We start from the raw sequence: 17,930 nt of genomic DNA on the forward strand, positions 1-17,930 counted from the left end.
AAATCAGAAGCTATATGCAACTGCATTGAACGTACTAACCTAAAAAAAAAATAACGGGAATCGGAAATTGGATTCAACTGCATTGAACTAACCTCAAAATATAAATAACGGAAAATCAGAAATTGGATGCAAATGCATTGAACTAACATCAAAACATAGTTGGATTATATGTTGTGTTTTGCATTTAAAATTGTGTTTATCTTATCTATTTCTGTATGATTGGTAAGTCCTTGCTATTCAAGTAGTTTCAATATATACGAACTTCGCCTTATTATGCAATCTCACAAAACTTTAATCAAACTTCTATTATTAAACAACCAAATGAAGTTGAAGGGTTTCATCAAATGTGAGTTTTTCTTTGATAGAGAGTGAGGTTTTCACATTATAAGAAATTTGGATGAGTGATCAACATAATATTAATATATAATAGTTCTGCATATTTGCAAATATTTTTTAGAATAATTAATATAACAACACCCGTTTGAAGATAATCTTTGCAAATTTCACATAGTAAGTCATGCATAATTTAAAGAATAATTAACGGGAAATCGGGAACTGGATAATCTTTGATGATCCAATATAGTAAATCAAACATAATTTATTTTTTATGTCATGTTTGCAAGGACACTACAAATGGATCAATAGAAGTTTGTATTACACACCACATTGGATAATTAAAAGGAAATCGAAAACTAGATTCAAATACATAACTAAGCTAAAAGAGTAATTAACATAAAATCGAAAATTTTATGCAAATGCAATAAACTAAACTCAAAAAGTAATTAACTAGAAATCAAAAACTGGATGCAATTGCATTAAACTAACGTCAGAGAATAACTAACAGAAAATTAGAAATTGGATGCAAATCCTTGAAAAATATTTAATAAGAAATCTTAAACGGTATGCAAATATATTAAACAAACCTCAAATAATAATTAATGGGAAACCAAAAATTGGATTCAAATACATTGAATTAAACTCAAAAAATAATTAATAGAAAATCAAAAACCGAATGTAACTGCATTGAACTAACCTCATAGAATAATTTGTGGGAAATCAGAAACTAAATGCAAATATGCATTGAAATAGCCTCAAAGAATAGTTAACGGGAAATCAGAAACCGGATGTAATTGCATCTAACTAACCTCAAAGCATAAATAGTAAATTGGATATAATGCAAATGCATTGAACTAACCTTAAGAAATAATTAACGGAAAATCGGAAACTAGATGCAAATTCATTAAACTAACCTCGAACAATAATTAACTGGAAATCGGGAACTAGATACAAATGCAATCTTATTAAATAATAAACGAGAAATCGGAAACTGGATTCAAATGCATTAAACTAATCTCACAGAATAATTAATTGGAAATCAGAAACTAGATGCAAATGCATTGAACTTATCTCAAAGAACAATTAACATGAAATTGAAAATTGGATGCAAATGTATTGAACTAACCATAAATAATAATTAACGAGAAATCGGAAGCTGGATGCAACTGCATTAAACTAACCTCAAAAATTAAATAACAGGAATTGAAAATTAGATACAACTGCATTCAACTAACCTCAAAATATAAATAACGGGAAATCAGAAGTTGGATGCAGATGTATTGAACTAATCTCAAAGAGTAATTAACGAAAGATTGGAACCTGGATGCAAATGCATTGAACTAATCTCAAAGACTAATTAACGAAATATCAAAAACTGGATGCAATTGTACTGAATTAACCTTAATGAATAATTAACGGGAAATTATAAAGTGGATGCAATTGCACTGAACTAACCTCAAATAATAATTAATGGGAAATTAGAAAATTGATGCAACTGTATTGAACTAACCTCAAAGAATAATTAATGAGAAATTGGGCCCGAATGCAATGTATGTCTACATTGAACTAACCTCAAAAAATAATTAATGGAAAATCATAAACTTAATGCAAATGCATTGAACTAATAACCCTAAAACATGTTTGTATTATATGTAGGGAGAATAAATGTCTTGACAAATATAGTTTTGCATTTTAAATAGTGTTTATCATAATTTTGTTATTATGATTAAGAATGTCATCTTTATTAGTAAACTTGATATTATCTTCGTCACATTGAGAATTCTCACAAAACTTCAATTAAACTTCTATTATTAAATCTAACAACAAAAAGAAATCGATAAGTTTTATCAAGATTTAATGTTTTCTTTTTATAGAGAGTAATATAGGAAATTTAAATGACTGATTAATATAATTTTCATATTTCATAGCTATGTATAGTTGCTAATATTTTTTACAATAATTTAATATAACGGAAAAACTAGTTTGAAGGGCTGTTCTTGGCCGACAATATACAAAACGAGCAAATGGTGTCGGCCAGCCACGTACACTGAAACAGACTACACTGATCCAAACTTTTTTTTAGGAAAAGAAAAGTCAAACCAGCACGTGGCACAATGTTGAATAAAGACAACAAGAAACCACAACGTGGCAACGAACAATACAGGTGTTAGACGAACAATGCATTCCTCAAACTATTAATAAGGGTTCGATCATGTTCTTCACCAGTACAGAATCACTCGAAGAAGAACAAAAGAAGAAAACGCAAATAAGGAAAAATGCAAACAGGGAAAAGTGCAATGGCTTCAGCTAAGGAGACGGCTTCTAACATAGCTGCTTCAGCCAAGTCCGGAATGGACAAGACCAAAGCCACTGTCCAAGAGAAGGTCTGTTGAGTTTTTTTATTCGTTATGTTTTAGATGATCTGTTGAGTTTTTTATTGGTAGAACATCAGAACATGGGATGATCTGTATAAAGTTATGGATGAAAATTTGGGTCGCATAGAACTACCATTACAAGAGATTCATTCACATTTTGTCGAGCCATATTTAATTTTAAGTATGAAATATTGTTGTATACAGGTGGACAAAATGAGTGCTAATGATCCAATTGAGAAAGATATGGCGACCCAGCGGAAACAAGATAAAATTACTCAAGCTGAAATCAACAAGCAAGAAACTCGTGAACACAATGCAACTGCTAGGCAACAAGTTGGTGGTGTAACAGGTGGAACTACTACTGGTGGTGCTCACTCAACTGGTATGCACCAAATGTCTTCATTACCTGGACATGGTGCTGGGCAACCAGCTGGGCAACCAGCTGGGCAGGTGGTTGAGGGTACAGTTCAGTCACACCCAATTGGAGTGAATGCTGGAACTGGTCGAACTGCGGCTCAGAATCCTCGTGCTGGTGGTGATACTAATTTAGGGTACGGGACTGGTGGCAGCTATACTTGAATTGTCACTTAAATGTCTGCTAATTAATTAAGGGAGGTTTATACGTTCAGTAAAGTGTTATTGTTCCTGGGATCCTGGATAGGTTTGTAGTTGTGGAATTGAACTCTAATTGCCTCAAGGAGCAATTAGAAAAGTTTGTAAGGTCTACCAACACCGTTAATAAGAAAATCATTTTCCCTTTTTTTTCCCGCTCCCCTTTGGTTTTGTAAGTTCTATCTTCTAGGCTCTAGCTCGTCTGGAATTAGTCTATTTACAATGGGCACGGATAGCTGGATACACCCTGCTCACCTCTACAAGATTTGGCAAGGTGGCTTGTATCTTTACGTTGTAAAGAAAACTCCTCCCTCAACAGTAATGATTGGGTCGACTGGATTTTTCTATTTCCCATTTTACCCCTACTAATATTTGTATATTACCCATGACATAATAGATCGTAAATTTAATTTAAATAAAGGGTGCATACGTAATTTACATATCTCATCTCATCTATTAAATTTAAATTTAATATATCATCTCATCTCATATCTCATACATCTCATCTCATATCTCATCTAATTTAACTAAATAATCATCTCATTTCATATCTCATACATCTCATCTCATATCTCATCTAATTTAACTATCTCATCTCACAACTCACCTAATTATATTTCATCTCATAACCATATTTCAATTATTTTGGTTTTCCAATTTTACTTTCTTGGATTCCATTATATTACAAACACTCAAAAAACAAAGTTTCAATAAATTGGAAAATTAATTTACCCTCTTGGTTTCCATTACATTACACTAGCAAGATGCACGTGCTATGCACGCGATGTCAAACAAAACTTAAGGAAGAGTGTAAACATAATTTGCTTAACACCTTTCTTATTTGGTAGCCAACTGGAGGGGAAATTGATGTACTGTTCATAATTGTGTTTATGATTGCTAAATTTTCTTGTTGAGAGAATGAACTTAACATTTAAAGAAGGATATAGGTAAGCGTCTTGCTCTTCAATATTGTATACCTGAATTTTGCAAGTTAACTAACACCATTTATTCAATTTGTAAGAAACATAAAGCTTCTCGTCCGAGTAAAAACCATAGTGTCATATACTCATATACGATAGAAATCATAATATTATTCTATTACGATTTTTGTATTTCATTATTCAGACTTTTTGTAACATAATCTCCTTCTTGGTTATGTTTGGTTTGTTAATGCAGAGTCTTGCACTATCGTCCACAAGAAATGCTTAAATTTGACGAAGCCACCTTCTTTAAGAATCTGTTGAATCGAAGAGGTCTTCTCGATTAAAAGGCAATTTTTGGGCATATTCACAACAAAGTTAGCTTCTTAATGGCTCTGTTTTGGGAAGGGTTATATTTAGTTTGAGAAACAAATTCTATTGAGCAACAAATATCACGGAAGACAATAGTTTATGAAAATTTTCATTGATTTTGTTAATGATAAAATGGAATTTTTCCATTGCTAAGCCGGGATCACCATATATCTGAGAAACGGTTTTCCAAGCTGTTTTGCTTATTTCACAAAAATAAAATAGAAAAATATGTACAAAAAGAAAGAGATGGGAGACCTCATACTACGATCTTGAAGATGTGGCTGATCTTTGGTCCAATATCATCTATAAATCTGCAGCTTGAGCCTTCACAGATTGGGCACCCGTTCTTCACCCTGACCACCGATTGATCTGAGACCAAATGATAATGATGATCGCACCGCAAGTTGCCCATCTCATCTCCCTCAGCATACTCTTCCTGCAGCAACCAACATTAATAAATTTCAAGGATGATGATCGCACCGCAAGTTGCCCATCTCATCTCCCTCAGCATACTCTTCCTGCAGCAACCAACATTAATAAATTTCAAGGATTGAAATTTCAGCACAATCTTGATTCCATTACAGATGGAATCAAACAGTTCCTGATTCGGTCACTGCAATCTTGGTATACTATTGGAATTCAGTTACTACCTACACTAATAAGCACCTCAAAAGAACTCCCAAAATCCCATACAAACACTACCAAAATCCACTTTATGATGATTGAGGTTTGAACTTGTTATTCTGGGTTATGGTTAAGAAGTACCGTACCTGACAAACACTGCATTTGGCATCATCACCTCCTGTCCGATCCCGAAGTTTGGAGGCAAGCATATAGAAGCTCCTTTTCAGGCAGTTTGAGAATTTTTCTTCCGTAAAGGCTCTGTCTTGGCCGATACTCATCTTCTCACCTAGTGCTAACAATTCTGTTATAGCAATAAGCATATATAAGAAAATCACTACTCTGAAGTCTTAGATTAAATATTTTATACATAGAATTTAGATCATAAACAGGACGCATAATGCCTCATTTAAGGAAGCAAGGATTTGACACTACAATTAAAAAATTCCTTCGTAGAAAGCTCCACGAAATATTATTGGAAAAAAGAGAACTAATGAAAATGAAAGGGAAAGAAAAAAGAAAAAAAGTAAGGGAATATGATCCGCCAAAAATCCACAGCTATTAAGAAAAATAACAAACCTCATAACGACATGTTGTCAATGTCAAGTCTCATATCCCGATCTTTGATCCACGAAAACCAAGACCATTCAAGAACAAATTTGTCTCCAAAACCAATAATTGCTGCATTAGGTAAAAGAAGCTCAGAGAAAGATCTCAAGAAGAGGAGAAGCACAAAGACAAACAACCTCATATGTGAGCTCCTCATCTTGTTCGATCCTTTCCAATGACAGCAATACCTGCAAAATGTAAAATATAGCTTGAGTTAAAATTCCAAGTCAAGTCACAAACAACAATTTCCTGCTCTACCAATTAGACCATTCCCCTAGGCAGGGTTTAGATAGCAAGATGCATGAATGAAAGTCTAGGTGATCCCTTTGGAGGTTTGAATAAAGCTCACTACCACATGAAATTTACCAGACAACAAAGTGAGAATCAGCATCAATTAATATTCTCCCCATACTCTCATACAGACCACATCTTTTTTAAGTAAACATAAACAACAGTTTTATGCACGAAATTTTTTGTTTTGAAAATTCTTCACTTGCAATGTTTTTTCTCACTGAAAAACGAAATATAGGGACTTCAAACCTGTAACAGATTCCATTTATGATGGCTTTGTTAAAAGTATTAAGTAAAAAGACTGTAGGAAAGGTGAAAAAAACAACCTTGAAGAGACAACTCCGTTGTTCCTCACACTGCACAAGGTTGGCCCGATGCTTATCTCACTTCAAAGAAGAAGCATAACACACCACCGAAGGCCATTCCGTGTCTACCGTACATCAATTGGAGGAAGAAGCACTCGAACTTCGCCATAGAGAATATCATCATCTGAAGTAGCAACTATCCAGACAGAAAACCTTGCTCTTGCAATCCTAACATTCATCCGCCAAAAAACTTGCCACATACCCGATGCATTTATCTTTGCTTGCTATTACACAAGAAAAGATTGCAATCTTCCTCCAGGCCCTATTAAGAAAAGTAACTATTTAATAACACTACTATACTTTACCAAAAAAAAAAAAAAAAACATGAGTGCCAATAATACAAACAATTGCTCCTCTATCTCTTCATGAATGCTGGTCACCAGCAACATCGTACAAAACTCCCGGCTTTTTCCTTCTTCCTATCATCTTGAATGTTAAAGTGATATCTTCTCTAAAAAGCCTTCCTTATTTTAATAGATGCTCGAACAAACAAAGAAAAGCACTTTATAAAAACAAACAAACAAAAAAAAACAGTTTTAAAATTTTGGGTGTTAGATAGAAAGGGAAAATTTTCGCGAGTAAGTACCACTTTGTAGTTGTAAAGAGTTTCGTAAGGTAGTAAGTTCCCTCTTAATTTTTCACTATACGCGTGAAATTTCTCCAAGCCCCTCCCTTTACTAAGCATCCCACAAATTTGGTAGATGGTGGAGAATATATTTGCAAAATACTTACTACCAAATGAAATATCTCGAACACAAAAGTGAGACGTAGACGCTAGTAGTCCCCCATACTAACAATCACACCCTCCATTCTGGAACAAAAATAATTAACAATTTTTGAAAATTCTGTTTTAAAAAAACAATGTGCTGCCTTTCTTCCCCCTTTCCCCAAAAATCATCAAATACATGTTAGTATGTTAAAACAAAGAACTCTAGTTTTGAAACAAACAATTTTTTGGTAAAGTACTATTGAAGAATACGAACTTGGGTAAGTTAGATTACAGGGGAGAACTTTTGCGAACAATCCCCACTTTGTAGTAACCACATTCTTAGTGGTAGTACATTCCATCTTTATATTTCACATGCCACGTGAAATTCCTCCATGCCCCTCCCTTTAATGAATTTTTTCTCCCACAAAATTTCACGAGGATATATTGAATAAAATTCACTACCACATGAAATTTAGCAGACCGCAAAATGAGAATCAACCACTAATATTCTTTTTGAAGTTACAGCGAGCAACAATTTTTGTATTTTGAAATGGAGAATTTTGTGTTGAAAACCATGAGAAACCCTTCAACCAACAACAACAACAAAGTAAAAAGTTTTAAAATCAATTATATAAAAAGAAGTGAACAATTTTTGCATTAAATGGAAACAAAAGTAGAAATTGTTTTTGCAAACCAAAAAACTGTACTAAACTATTGATTTTTTTTCCTATTGTGTGAGTGTCTCTATTACTCTATTATGTATTTGAACGAAAAAACTAATCCTAGAAAACTTCTAAATATTTCAATCAAAACAAATTATTATAAGTAATACTTCAAACCCTAAAAACTTTTTACACAAAAATTTGGCTACTTAGTTCGGAAAAAGAGATCCCCCTTAAAAAACCCCACCATATGGGCCTAATTAGTATCTATAAGAACTTCGAGAAAAACAAACAGGATGAGGATGGTACCTCGGAAAAGAGTTCTTGAGAGGGAAGGTTGCTTTGATTGACTTGCTTCTAGTTGGCCAATTTGCGGTGAGCCTCATCAAAAGCGAGCAAAACCAAAAACACTGATAAGGAAGGATCGTCCAAGCACATTTAATTGGAAGAAAAACCCAAGTTAACAGATTGTTCTCCTATAACCTTGTAATTGGTAAATTAATGGGGTATAGGCTTTTGCAAATGAATACATTATTGTCCCTAGAAATTCAACATTGAAAATAAATGAAAATGTCTTTTAAGGAAGCATCAAATGGTACAATAAGAATAAGCGGCCAAGAAAATCAAGGTGTAAGAAGTTCATTTGTTGCAATCCGCCCCTACGTTGATTGCTTCACAAACCCAACTCCAAGACTCTTGCCGATTGGATTTATTCCTGCTGCTTGTTGTTTGAGGTTTAACTAAAAGTCTTCCATTCCGAAACACATGACTCCTTAATTTCAATATATATCCACAACTTTGACATTACCATGCTTATTTTAAGTTCTATAAAATCGTTTAAAAGGTTCAAAGTACTCTATGTCAAAGGAGGAATAGCCTAAAAACGCTAAAAGTAAGCATACCGTCCAAGAACCCGAGGATTGTCAACGGCCTAGACCGGTTTAGGCATATAACGTCCAACCGGCATTGGCCAACCGGTGTCTTTTCCACTCCTTCCTTCGTCACTTTCCTTGCATCATCATATTTCCGTCATCTGCATACATGGTGGAGAGTAGCACGTAGTCACCACTATGATGTTCTAAGTTCCATTTGAAGGAGCCTTCTCACCGCAACACCTACCCAATCGTGTTTCTAGGTAATGCCCGACAAAAGAAGTCGAGTTCCTCTCCAAGCTTTTGGTTGTTGAGAAGTGCTACATTAATTTGGTGTTTATTGCACACCTTTTGCCTCTTCAAATACCCCATTTCGGCTAAGAAAATTTATTGTACATTCACAATGTTCACATTTTGGTTGAACACCACGAACTTCGAGGGCATACCTGAATCCACAAGCACTAAAACTAAAGCAAAAAGTGACATGATTAAGGCATAAAACCAAATTTCGTTCCATGCGGTTGAAAAGAGAAGGATAATGTGCAATTGAAAAACCATATGCTTTAATACTTCTTCATGTTATAATTAAGAATGAAAATGCTTGTGTTAGATCATTGTACTAAGGCATTTCTTTACGTCTAGAATCACCTAATCATTTCAAGACAAAGGTACTGATTTTCCCACTTGATCTAGCTAAATAATTTTTTAGGAGAGGTACTGTCCAATGTAGACCTTGCATCGTGGCGTAAAGTATCAGATATTGTGATAGCTCCAATGACACCTTCTCCTTCCGTCCAACATATACAACGGTTTTTAGTCATTTGATGATGATACCTTAAATGAGCTTTGGGCCTTAATGGCCCAAGCCAATGAGATCATCGTAAAATATTGAAATGAGATAAGGAGATCCCCAAAGGAAACTGTTGTATGACAGATCCCTTAAATGAGATATCAATAAATTAAGCTAATATGAATAACTACTCACTTATAAATATGGAAGAGATAAATGGATAAAGCCATAAATAATGTAAAGGGCCCAAAACCGGTAGTAATGGACTACCCGAAATGGCGAACCAGGGCGTAAGGTCGACAATTAAGTTATGTAGTTTTACGACTATAAATACTTTTATCAGCAGCCCCTATGTACCTAGTGATCCTAAATTTATGATAGTGAAACATCTACCTGTAAAGATTATTCAAAAGTTTCATATATATATGACATACTCCCAAATAAAGAGATCACTGCCATGAAAATAGAGTATAAAAGTGAATGAGAAAATGCAACTCAAAATGATACATAGTAGGGAAAATTAAATTGCCAAAGCTAGTGGCTGGAATGCATGTGCAAATGTTACTTGGCTGCAAGTTGCTATGTACAATAGGCAAGACCTCAACGACATTTTTCATATGTATCTAAGACATCCAACAATTTCAGTTGCAATTAATCTTTATTATATTTATAAAAGTCAATCCCACCTCATCTCCTCTTGATTCTAAATAAGTAACATAAGAAATAAAGAACATAAAAATAAGGATTGTCTCTAACCTACACATTATATATGAATGTTATTCCGTAAAACTTACAATGTTATATCACCCCATATGCGTTTCTGGGAAACCCGCGATATAATTGGCGATATAGGTTACAATGCTTAAATAACAGTTCTTTTACCGTCATATATTAGAATATTAATGATCTTTCAAGTATGCATTCACTATTATTAACTATGCATGTAATTAACAGCTCAAAAGTATTAGCAACTATTGGCGGGAAAATTTATTGGATTGAAGGGGTTACATAGGCTCTCTGTTTATCACTCACAAACACGAGACAAAGCAAGCGTTGGCTTCAAACAGTGTGTTATAGATTACAAATTGACTTATAATGAAAATGTAAAGCTAGAGCAAGAGAGCATACTTGTCACATTATAGAAGCGGCAATTACCACCCACGGAACCAACAATTGCTCCCCTGTTAAATGAAGTTTATCACGAAAAATGAGGCAAATTTCTTGTACCAGCCCGAGAAAAAGTTGGAAGAAATAAATCACATACCTTCCCATAAGGGCGATAACAACGAAATGTGACTATTTCTTTAACATCACCAATCAACAACACGACAACCGGGAACATCCCAAATGCGAACTTTTCCATCTATGGAACCACCGATGAAGTAATTATCGATCCCGCGAGGATTAAATTGAATACATGTCACTGCATTACATGTTAAGAAACAAACATATCGATGAGTTAATAATTAAGATAACTATGAAGAAGCGGGACAAAAATGGTATTGTCATGCCCCGGACTGATCCTAGGAAACCCGATACATTAGTAACCATATGTGTGTCGGATAGTAACACCGGCAAGCCGCGAGAAACCTACCATAATTGTTGTGAGAAAAACTTCGAGGCATCGATCACATCCTACTCGCCATAAAAGCGGCTGTTTTATCGGCAGAGGAAGACAACAGATCTTTTTAAAAGCGTCTCACGGTAATTATTAGAAATATCAAACCGGGTTTCTTCGAGAATATCGTTTAATGTTAGCATAGAAGTACTAACCATATGATTTTACCAAGACAAATCCAAGATCTCACCAGCGTGCCCGTAGAACTCATCGCGGTGGCTTCTCCGACAAATCGAAAAGACTCTTGGGGGGAAAATGGCACAAGATGAATCTGATGTTCTTCTCAGGTTCTTAACCTTCCTAATCCAGTAACTTTAATGTTTTCATATTCGCTTCGTACCTTTCTTTGGAGAAACCATGTAGACACTAGCAATGCGAGGGAATTTCCTGTGCTTCCAGTTGAAGTTCTGTTGCACAACTGGAATTTTCAAAGAACATTACATCCTTTAGAATAGAAAATCGCAATGAGAAGATAATTTAATCTCTCTTCAAATACCGCCCGGTCGCGATCAAATCTTTAGGTAAAGCAGAAAAAAGGAGGTTAAGAAACAAAAAGGCCTACCTGAATTGTCTTGACTGAAGGCTTGGTTGAGACGTCCGATTATTTGTGGGAGAACTCAATTGGAAGAGAGAGAATGATGGCTGATATCATTGCATTTTCTGTTTGCAAAAGAGGGGGAGCCGTAAAGTGTGGAAGAGAGACGGTTGGTATGTTGAATTTAATTTCATAAAAGGTAATTATGTGGGCAATTAATGATGGGTATGTGGCGAACAATTGAATAGGGGCGTATAGTTGATTTCCAACCTGAATTTACACATACGTCCTTAAATTACTATATAATCTTGAGGATATAGATGGTAGTAAATTATGAAATGACTAAGTAGTCCTTCTTAAAGGTATTGAATAATTGATTTTAATTTTTTATTAAGGGCATTTTATGGTAGAAAAAAGGTTGGTCTAATTTAAAGGTCCATGTTAATTATTGTATACTATACTACTAGAGATTATGAAATTCAGAATTTACATTTAAAATAATTATTTTTATGGCCTATTTTTATTAGGAGTTCTAGAGTACGCAGATTGCACCTGTTCACATGTATGAGGGACTTTGATTGTAGTACTTCTTGGAAAAATACACACGCATTCCTGCCTAATGAGTGGCCTAGATTCTCGCGCACACATCTCTCCTGCGCACAGTAGATTTTTTTCTATTTTTATATATACAATACAAATAAATTTTCAATATAATCTTTTACTACATTTGACAGTGAATCTGGTCGGGCAATTGAATTTTGAACTGTGATTTCGTGTTCAGATGGATAGTTTCGTATCTGCTCGGCTCTTTTTTTCTTTTTTTCTAATATAGACCTAGACTTATATTAAAAAAATAATTATTGAATTGAAACTGCCATTACTATGTGTGTATAAACATCTCGCGGTAAATTTCACGCTCATTGTCCAAAAAGCTAGTATAAATAAGAAGAAGTTAATTAAGTATATTTGGAAGAAAGCAGCGCCGTATGTGAATATATCGGCCTAAAATGAAATAGGAAGAATTCAATAAAGTAATAACACTTTGTAATATATGTATAATGGAATGGAATGGACGGGAGATTGTTACATCAATCATTTGATACGACTATATTTATAGGCCTATCACGGAAAATTCTAGATACACATTAGTACATTTTTAAATCGTAGAAACTCCTTGAACACACAAGGAGAAACTATTTCGTGGACTAAGATGGATAATTTCTAAAATTTGACTCACTTAGCACTTTTAGACAATTCTTTCAACCATCACATTTTGTAAAATTATAAATTACATTTTCAACATTTGGAAGTAGTGCAGGTGGTGAAACTAACCAAGGGAATGGGACAGGTGGCAGCTATACTTGAATGAGTCACTTAAACGTATGCTAAGCTGTTTTTTTCCTGGAGTCTGAATTTGTTGTGTGTGTGTGTTTGTTGACATTCGCCGGCCAGCAATCTATTTAAACGCACTTAAGGGAGGGATTGATGTAATCACAACTTTAAAAAAAAAAAAACAAAAGTTTTTTAAAGACATAATTAAGAAGAAAAAAAAAAAGCTTTGTAGGCGTTTTCTCTTTCTAAAACCAACAAACCGCCAACAGGCCAATTCGACTTAAATCTATCGCTTGACCATGGGCCAAGACAAGCCCAGACCTCATGATCCAGTCATGCATTCATGGCCCAACTGCCCAAGCAGTCTTCTTTTTCCTCGTGAGAGTATCTTTAAATAATGACACCAACTCATTTTTCCTTCGTTGGAGTATATTTAAAGGATGACATCAATTTATGTGCAAACACCAAATTTTTAGAAATTTGATTTAAAATTATCTTAGTCGGCGACTGATTTGGTGTTTGGTTTGGTGTTTAACCAAATGTACACCGCGGTTTTTCAAACACCGCGTGGCTGTCCCACCCACCATATAACTTATGGATGCCACTCGAGTAATCAAGTTTCTGGAATGGATTGAATTACTATTCCTTCACTTACCCCAAGGACTAACAACTCTCAAGCACAATACAAGACTTTTACTACTAACACAAGTAGCACGTGAGTATCAAGCACTTCAGCTCTATGCAGGACAACTGGAATAATTATACATGATATGTGTCCATCTTGTGTGACATATTTAGGGATTCAATAAAATCCAATATGGTGTCCTTAAACTATTCGAGGAGGGAATTTTCAGCCATTCTCTCGACTTTTTCTTGTTAGAAGAAAATAAGTTAAAATTCTTGAAGGTCTCCGAACTAAAACAGAAAATTGTAGTCTTCACTAGTTTCTTCTAGACAATTATCATTGTCCTTGTAACGGTAGCGATTTTCTTGAATGAGAAAGGGTTCCAACACGGCCAATTCAGAGACCCTTCATCTGTGGTCATCTCTTCGGAAGATATGAAAATTAGAAATATCCAAAGACTTATTGGAGGTAATTTGCTTTCTATTTTAGGTTTTCGTTGTCTTTTTTTTTATTAGTTTGATTTTTCTCATTTATGTGTATTTTGTAGGTGACATGGCATCATTGCTCATGGACTTGAGGGACATTAGCTCTCTAATTGGTACAATCATGGTGAGACATTGTGAGAACTAGACTAAGCCAGATGAAGTGCCATTTGAAATAACTAACTTTAGGCATTTATTAACTAACTCCAATAAGGATAACAAGAAGTATCTTTTGTTGCATCCTGCGCTCCTTAAACCCAGAATTAAGAATAACTAGATTCTGTAAGGTTTATGATGAACAAGATCAGCACCAGTGACGAAGCCAGTATTCTAAGACAGGGGGTGCGAGATTATGTACACACCCTACCCCACAAAAAATTAAAAATGCATTTTTTTTTGTCAGAACGTCTAAACAATAAAAATCAACAAAATTATACATTTATTTTAATTCATAAAACTAGAGTGCGTTGACTACTAATAATTTAATATGGACTGACGAAGTTAACTACCTACTTAAACACTTAAGCCATCAATTGATACTACTATGTCTATATATATCTACATAATTTAGTCCACAAGTCTACAACAATTCAACAAATTGTTAACTTCCTATATTGTCATAACTCAATATAACCCTACTATCATGTGGATAAAACTATAAAAGATTAACATTAAAAGTAAAAAATTACTTTGTTTTTTGTTTTTTGTTTTTTTGTTTTTTTTTAAGTGAAAATTTTATTGATATAACAAGTTTTACAAATAATTAGGACAAGCGTGCAACAAGTTGCGCTGCAAGTCCTTTATGAATTTGTTTTTTGTTTTTTGTGTTTTTTGGGTTGAGGTCTGAAGCTTGTTTAAGAATTGAGGGTGAAAAAAAGAGAGGGATAACTTATTAGTTTGTTATGGGTATTACACAAATACCACAAAGTATCTGCATTTTATTGTTTAAGTATTGGAGCAACCAATACTCCAAGTATCTGCATACCAATAGTCCAAGTATCTACATAGAAGCTTATATTACTAAATAAAGACCACAAAGTTTAACATGATTCTAATATTCGAATACACACACAAACCCTAAATCCAAATCTAGTCGAATAAGTACATTACAGATTATACCTGAATCAGAAATAAATTAAACATAACTTGGTATTTCATTCTACTTCACATAATATAACTTTCTGCTTTAAGTTTTATTCAATTTCAAGTTCTCATAAATCTACGAAGCTAATCAAAGTAAATTAATCTTGACCTAGAAAACATAACCAGATCCATATATTCGAATACACACAAAACTATCTAACCTAGCCTGAATAGTAAGTGATTCACTCACACACCACACCAAAAGGAACAACTATACCAAATAGAGGTGCAAATGAGCTATGAAATCTATATATGCGGTACTGAAATAAAAAGATCTAAATGCAAATCTGGTATAATAAGTATATCACCGATTAAAAGACATAAACAAACTGCAAAGTTGTACAAATCAAACACAACTTTATAGTTTTCACGAATTTTCTAGTTGTTCTCAAGATCTTGTAAGTGAAAAACAAACAAACAAAACAAAACAAAACAAAACAAGATAATTTTTTACTTCTAATGTTAATCTTTTATAGTTTTATCTACGTGATAGTAGAGTTATATACATAGATGGATATAAGGGGGTGCGTGTGGGGGCGGTCGCACCCCTGAGATTAGAAAAGTTTCACTACCACATAACTAATTGCATAGAAAAATCTTCAGACTATAAGAACTCGGACCCCCCAAATTTTTTTAGCAAACTTCCACTATCACCCCCAAAATTATATTTTCACAAAAAAAAAATAGTATGAAAAAAAAACTAATAAAAAACATTAAAGATGAACAAATGTGTTTTTAAATGTTTGATGGGTTAATGAGACCAAAACAAATAGCCAAAGACCCAAAGCCCAACTTATTAGTTTGTATAATTCTAATCACTCGTAACAAATCCGTAAACTCTTCCTCCTTTCTTTCACTCTCAATTCTTAAACAAGCATCGACCTCCACCCCACAACAAAAAACAAAAAACAAATTGATAAAGGACTTGCAGTGCAACTTGTTGCACGAAGTTGCGAAGTTGCACGTTTGTCCTAATTATTTGTAAAACTCATTATCATTATCAATAAAATTTCAACTTAAAAAAATATAATAATAATAATAATAATAATAATAATAATTGACTTCCAATGTTAATCTTTTATAGTTTTATCCACGTGATAGTAGGGTTATATAGACTTATAGCATTATAAGAAGTTAACAATTTGTTGAATTGTTGTAGACTTGTGAACTAGATTATATAGATATATATAGAGATAGTAGTATCAATTAATGGCTTAAGTGCTTAAGTAGTTAACTTCGTCAATCTATATTAAATTCTTAGTAGTCAACACACTCTAGTTTTGTGAATTAAAATAAATGTATAATTTTGTTGATTTTTATTGTTTAGACTTTCTGACAAAAAAAAAAATTCATAATTTTTTTTTGGGTGAAGTGAGGTGTACACATAATCTCGTACCCCCTGGCTTAGAATTCTGGCTCCGTCCCCTGATCGAAGAACATTGAGGCTTGATCTAGAAATCGGTTATCTTGTTTCTCCTCATTCTTTAGAATTGCCATTGCTGCTGTGTGCTTCAACGTGAAAAAAAATAGCTCAATCAATTTTTTTCATGCAAAAAAAATGCAATCACAAGTTCACAACTGAAAGCGTACTGGTCACTACTTATAAACTCCCACTCTCTACCCTCATGTGGCATAGCACATGCCAATTTAACAACTAACTAATTTCTGGATTAAGTTTATCGAACTAACGAACATGTCTTAAGCACTAGTTAGCTTTCGGGTTTGTTAAGACTTAAAACAGCTGTCATGAATCTAATGGCCAAACGGCCTTTATTAATTACTGTAGATTACCCATAGGGTCTTTTAGGTTTTGGTCCTCCTAAATAATTGGTATTTGGGGTTTGTATAATTCTAGATTACCCAACTAATTAGTTTGTATAATTCTAATCACTCGTAACAAATCCGTAAACTCTTCCTCCTTTCTTTCACTCTCAATTCTTAAACAAGCATCGACCTCCACCCCACAACAAAAAACAAAAAACAAAAAACAAATTGATAAAGGACTTGCAGTGCAACTTGTTGCACGAAGTTGCACGTTTGTCCTAATTATTTGTAAAACTCGTTATCATTATCAATAAAATTTCAACTTAAAAAAATATAATAATAATAATAATAATAATAATAATTGACTTCCAATGTTAATCTTTTATAGTTTTATCCACGTGATAGTAGGGTTATATAGACTTATAGCATTATAATTGGTATTTGGTATTTTAGGCTATTTTAGATTACCCAACTGATTAGTTTGTATAATTCTAATCACTCGTAACAAATCCGTAAACTCTTCCTCATTTCTTTCACTCTCAATTCTTAAACAAGCATCGACCTCCACCCCACAACAAAAAACAAAAAACAAAAAACAAAAAACAAATTGATAAAGGACTTGCAGTGCAACTTGTTGCACGAAGTTGCGAAATTGCACGTTTGTCATAATTATTTGTAAAACTCGTTATCATTATCAATAAAATTTCAACTTAAAAAAAAATATAATAATAATAATAATAATAATAATTGACTTCCAATGTTAATCTTTTATAGTTTTATCCACGTGATAGTAGGGTTATATAGACTTATAACATTATAATTGGTATTTGGTATTTTAGGGTCTTTTAGATTACCCAACTGATTAGTTTGTATAATTCTAATCACTCGTAACAAATC

General features: G+C 33.6%; 1 protein-coding gene and 1 long non-coding RNA gene across 2 annotated transcripts; one reads left to right on the forward strand and one right to left on the reverse strand.

Annotated features, from left to right (window-relative positions):
* Positions 1-2,496: 2,496 nt before the first annotated feature.
* Positions 2,497-3,472, forward strand: LOC147507343 (18 kDa seed maturation protein-like). The gene is made up of 2 exons (XM_086600072.1): positions 2,497-2,720; positions 2,916-3,472. The coding sequence occupies exons 1-2, from the start codon at positions 2,613-2,615 to the stop codon at positions 3,288-3,290; spliced, it is 483 nt and encodes a 160-aa protein (XP_086456198.1). The 5' UTR covers positions 2,497-2,612; the 3' UTR covers positions 3,291-3,472.
* A 2,349-nt stretch (positions 3,473-5,821) lies between these two features.
* LOC147507344 (uncharacterized) lies at positions 5,822-6,598 on the reverse strand. Its single transcript, XR_015216178.1, has 3 exons — positions 6,463-6,598; positions 5,983-6,033; positions 5,822-5,917 (listed from the first exon to the last, which is right to left on the reverse strand). It is a non-coding gene; the product is annotated as an uncharacterized LOC147507344 (long non-coding RNA).
* Positions 6,599-17,930: the final 11,332 nt, after the last annotated feature.

The sequence above is a fragment of the Coptis chinensis genome, chromosome 3 (genome assembly GCF_015680905.1).
Source record: "Coptis chinensis isolate HL-2020 chromosome 3, ASM1568090v1, whole genome shotgun sequence".
Classification (NCBI taxonomy): domain Eukaryota; kingdom Viridiplantae; phylum Streptophyta; class Magnoliopsida; order Ranunculales; family Ranunculaceae; genus Coptis; species Coptis chinensis.

What these genes read in the sequence shown, in the direction of transcription:
- LOC147507343 (XM_086600072.1), top strand. Translation starts at nt 2,613, where the DNA reads ATGCAAACAGGGAAAAGTGCAATGGCTTCAGCTAAGGAGACGGCTTCT. An exon ending in AAGCCACTGTCCAAGAGAAG is followed by an intron (nt 2,721 to 2,915) that starts GTCTGTTGAGTT and finishes TGTTGTATACAG; the next exon opens with GTGGACAAAATGAGTGCTAA.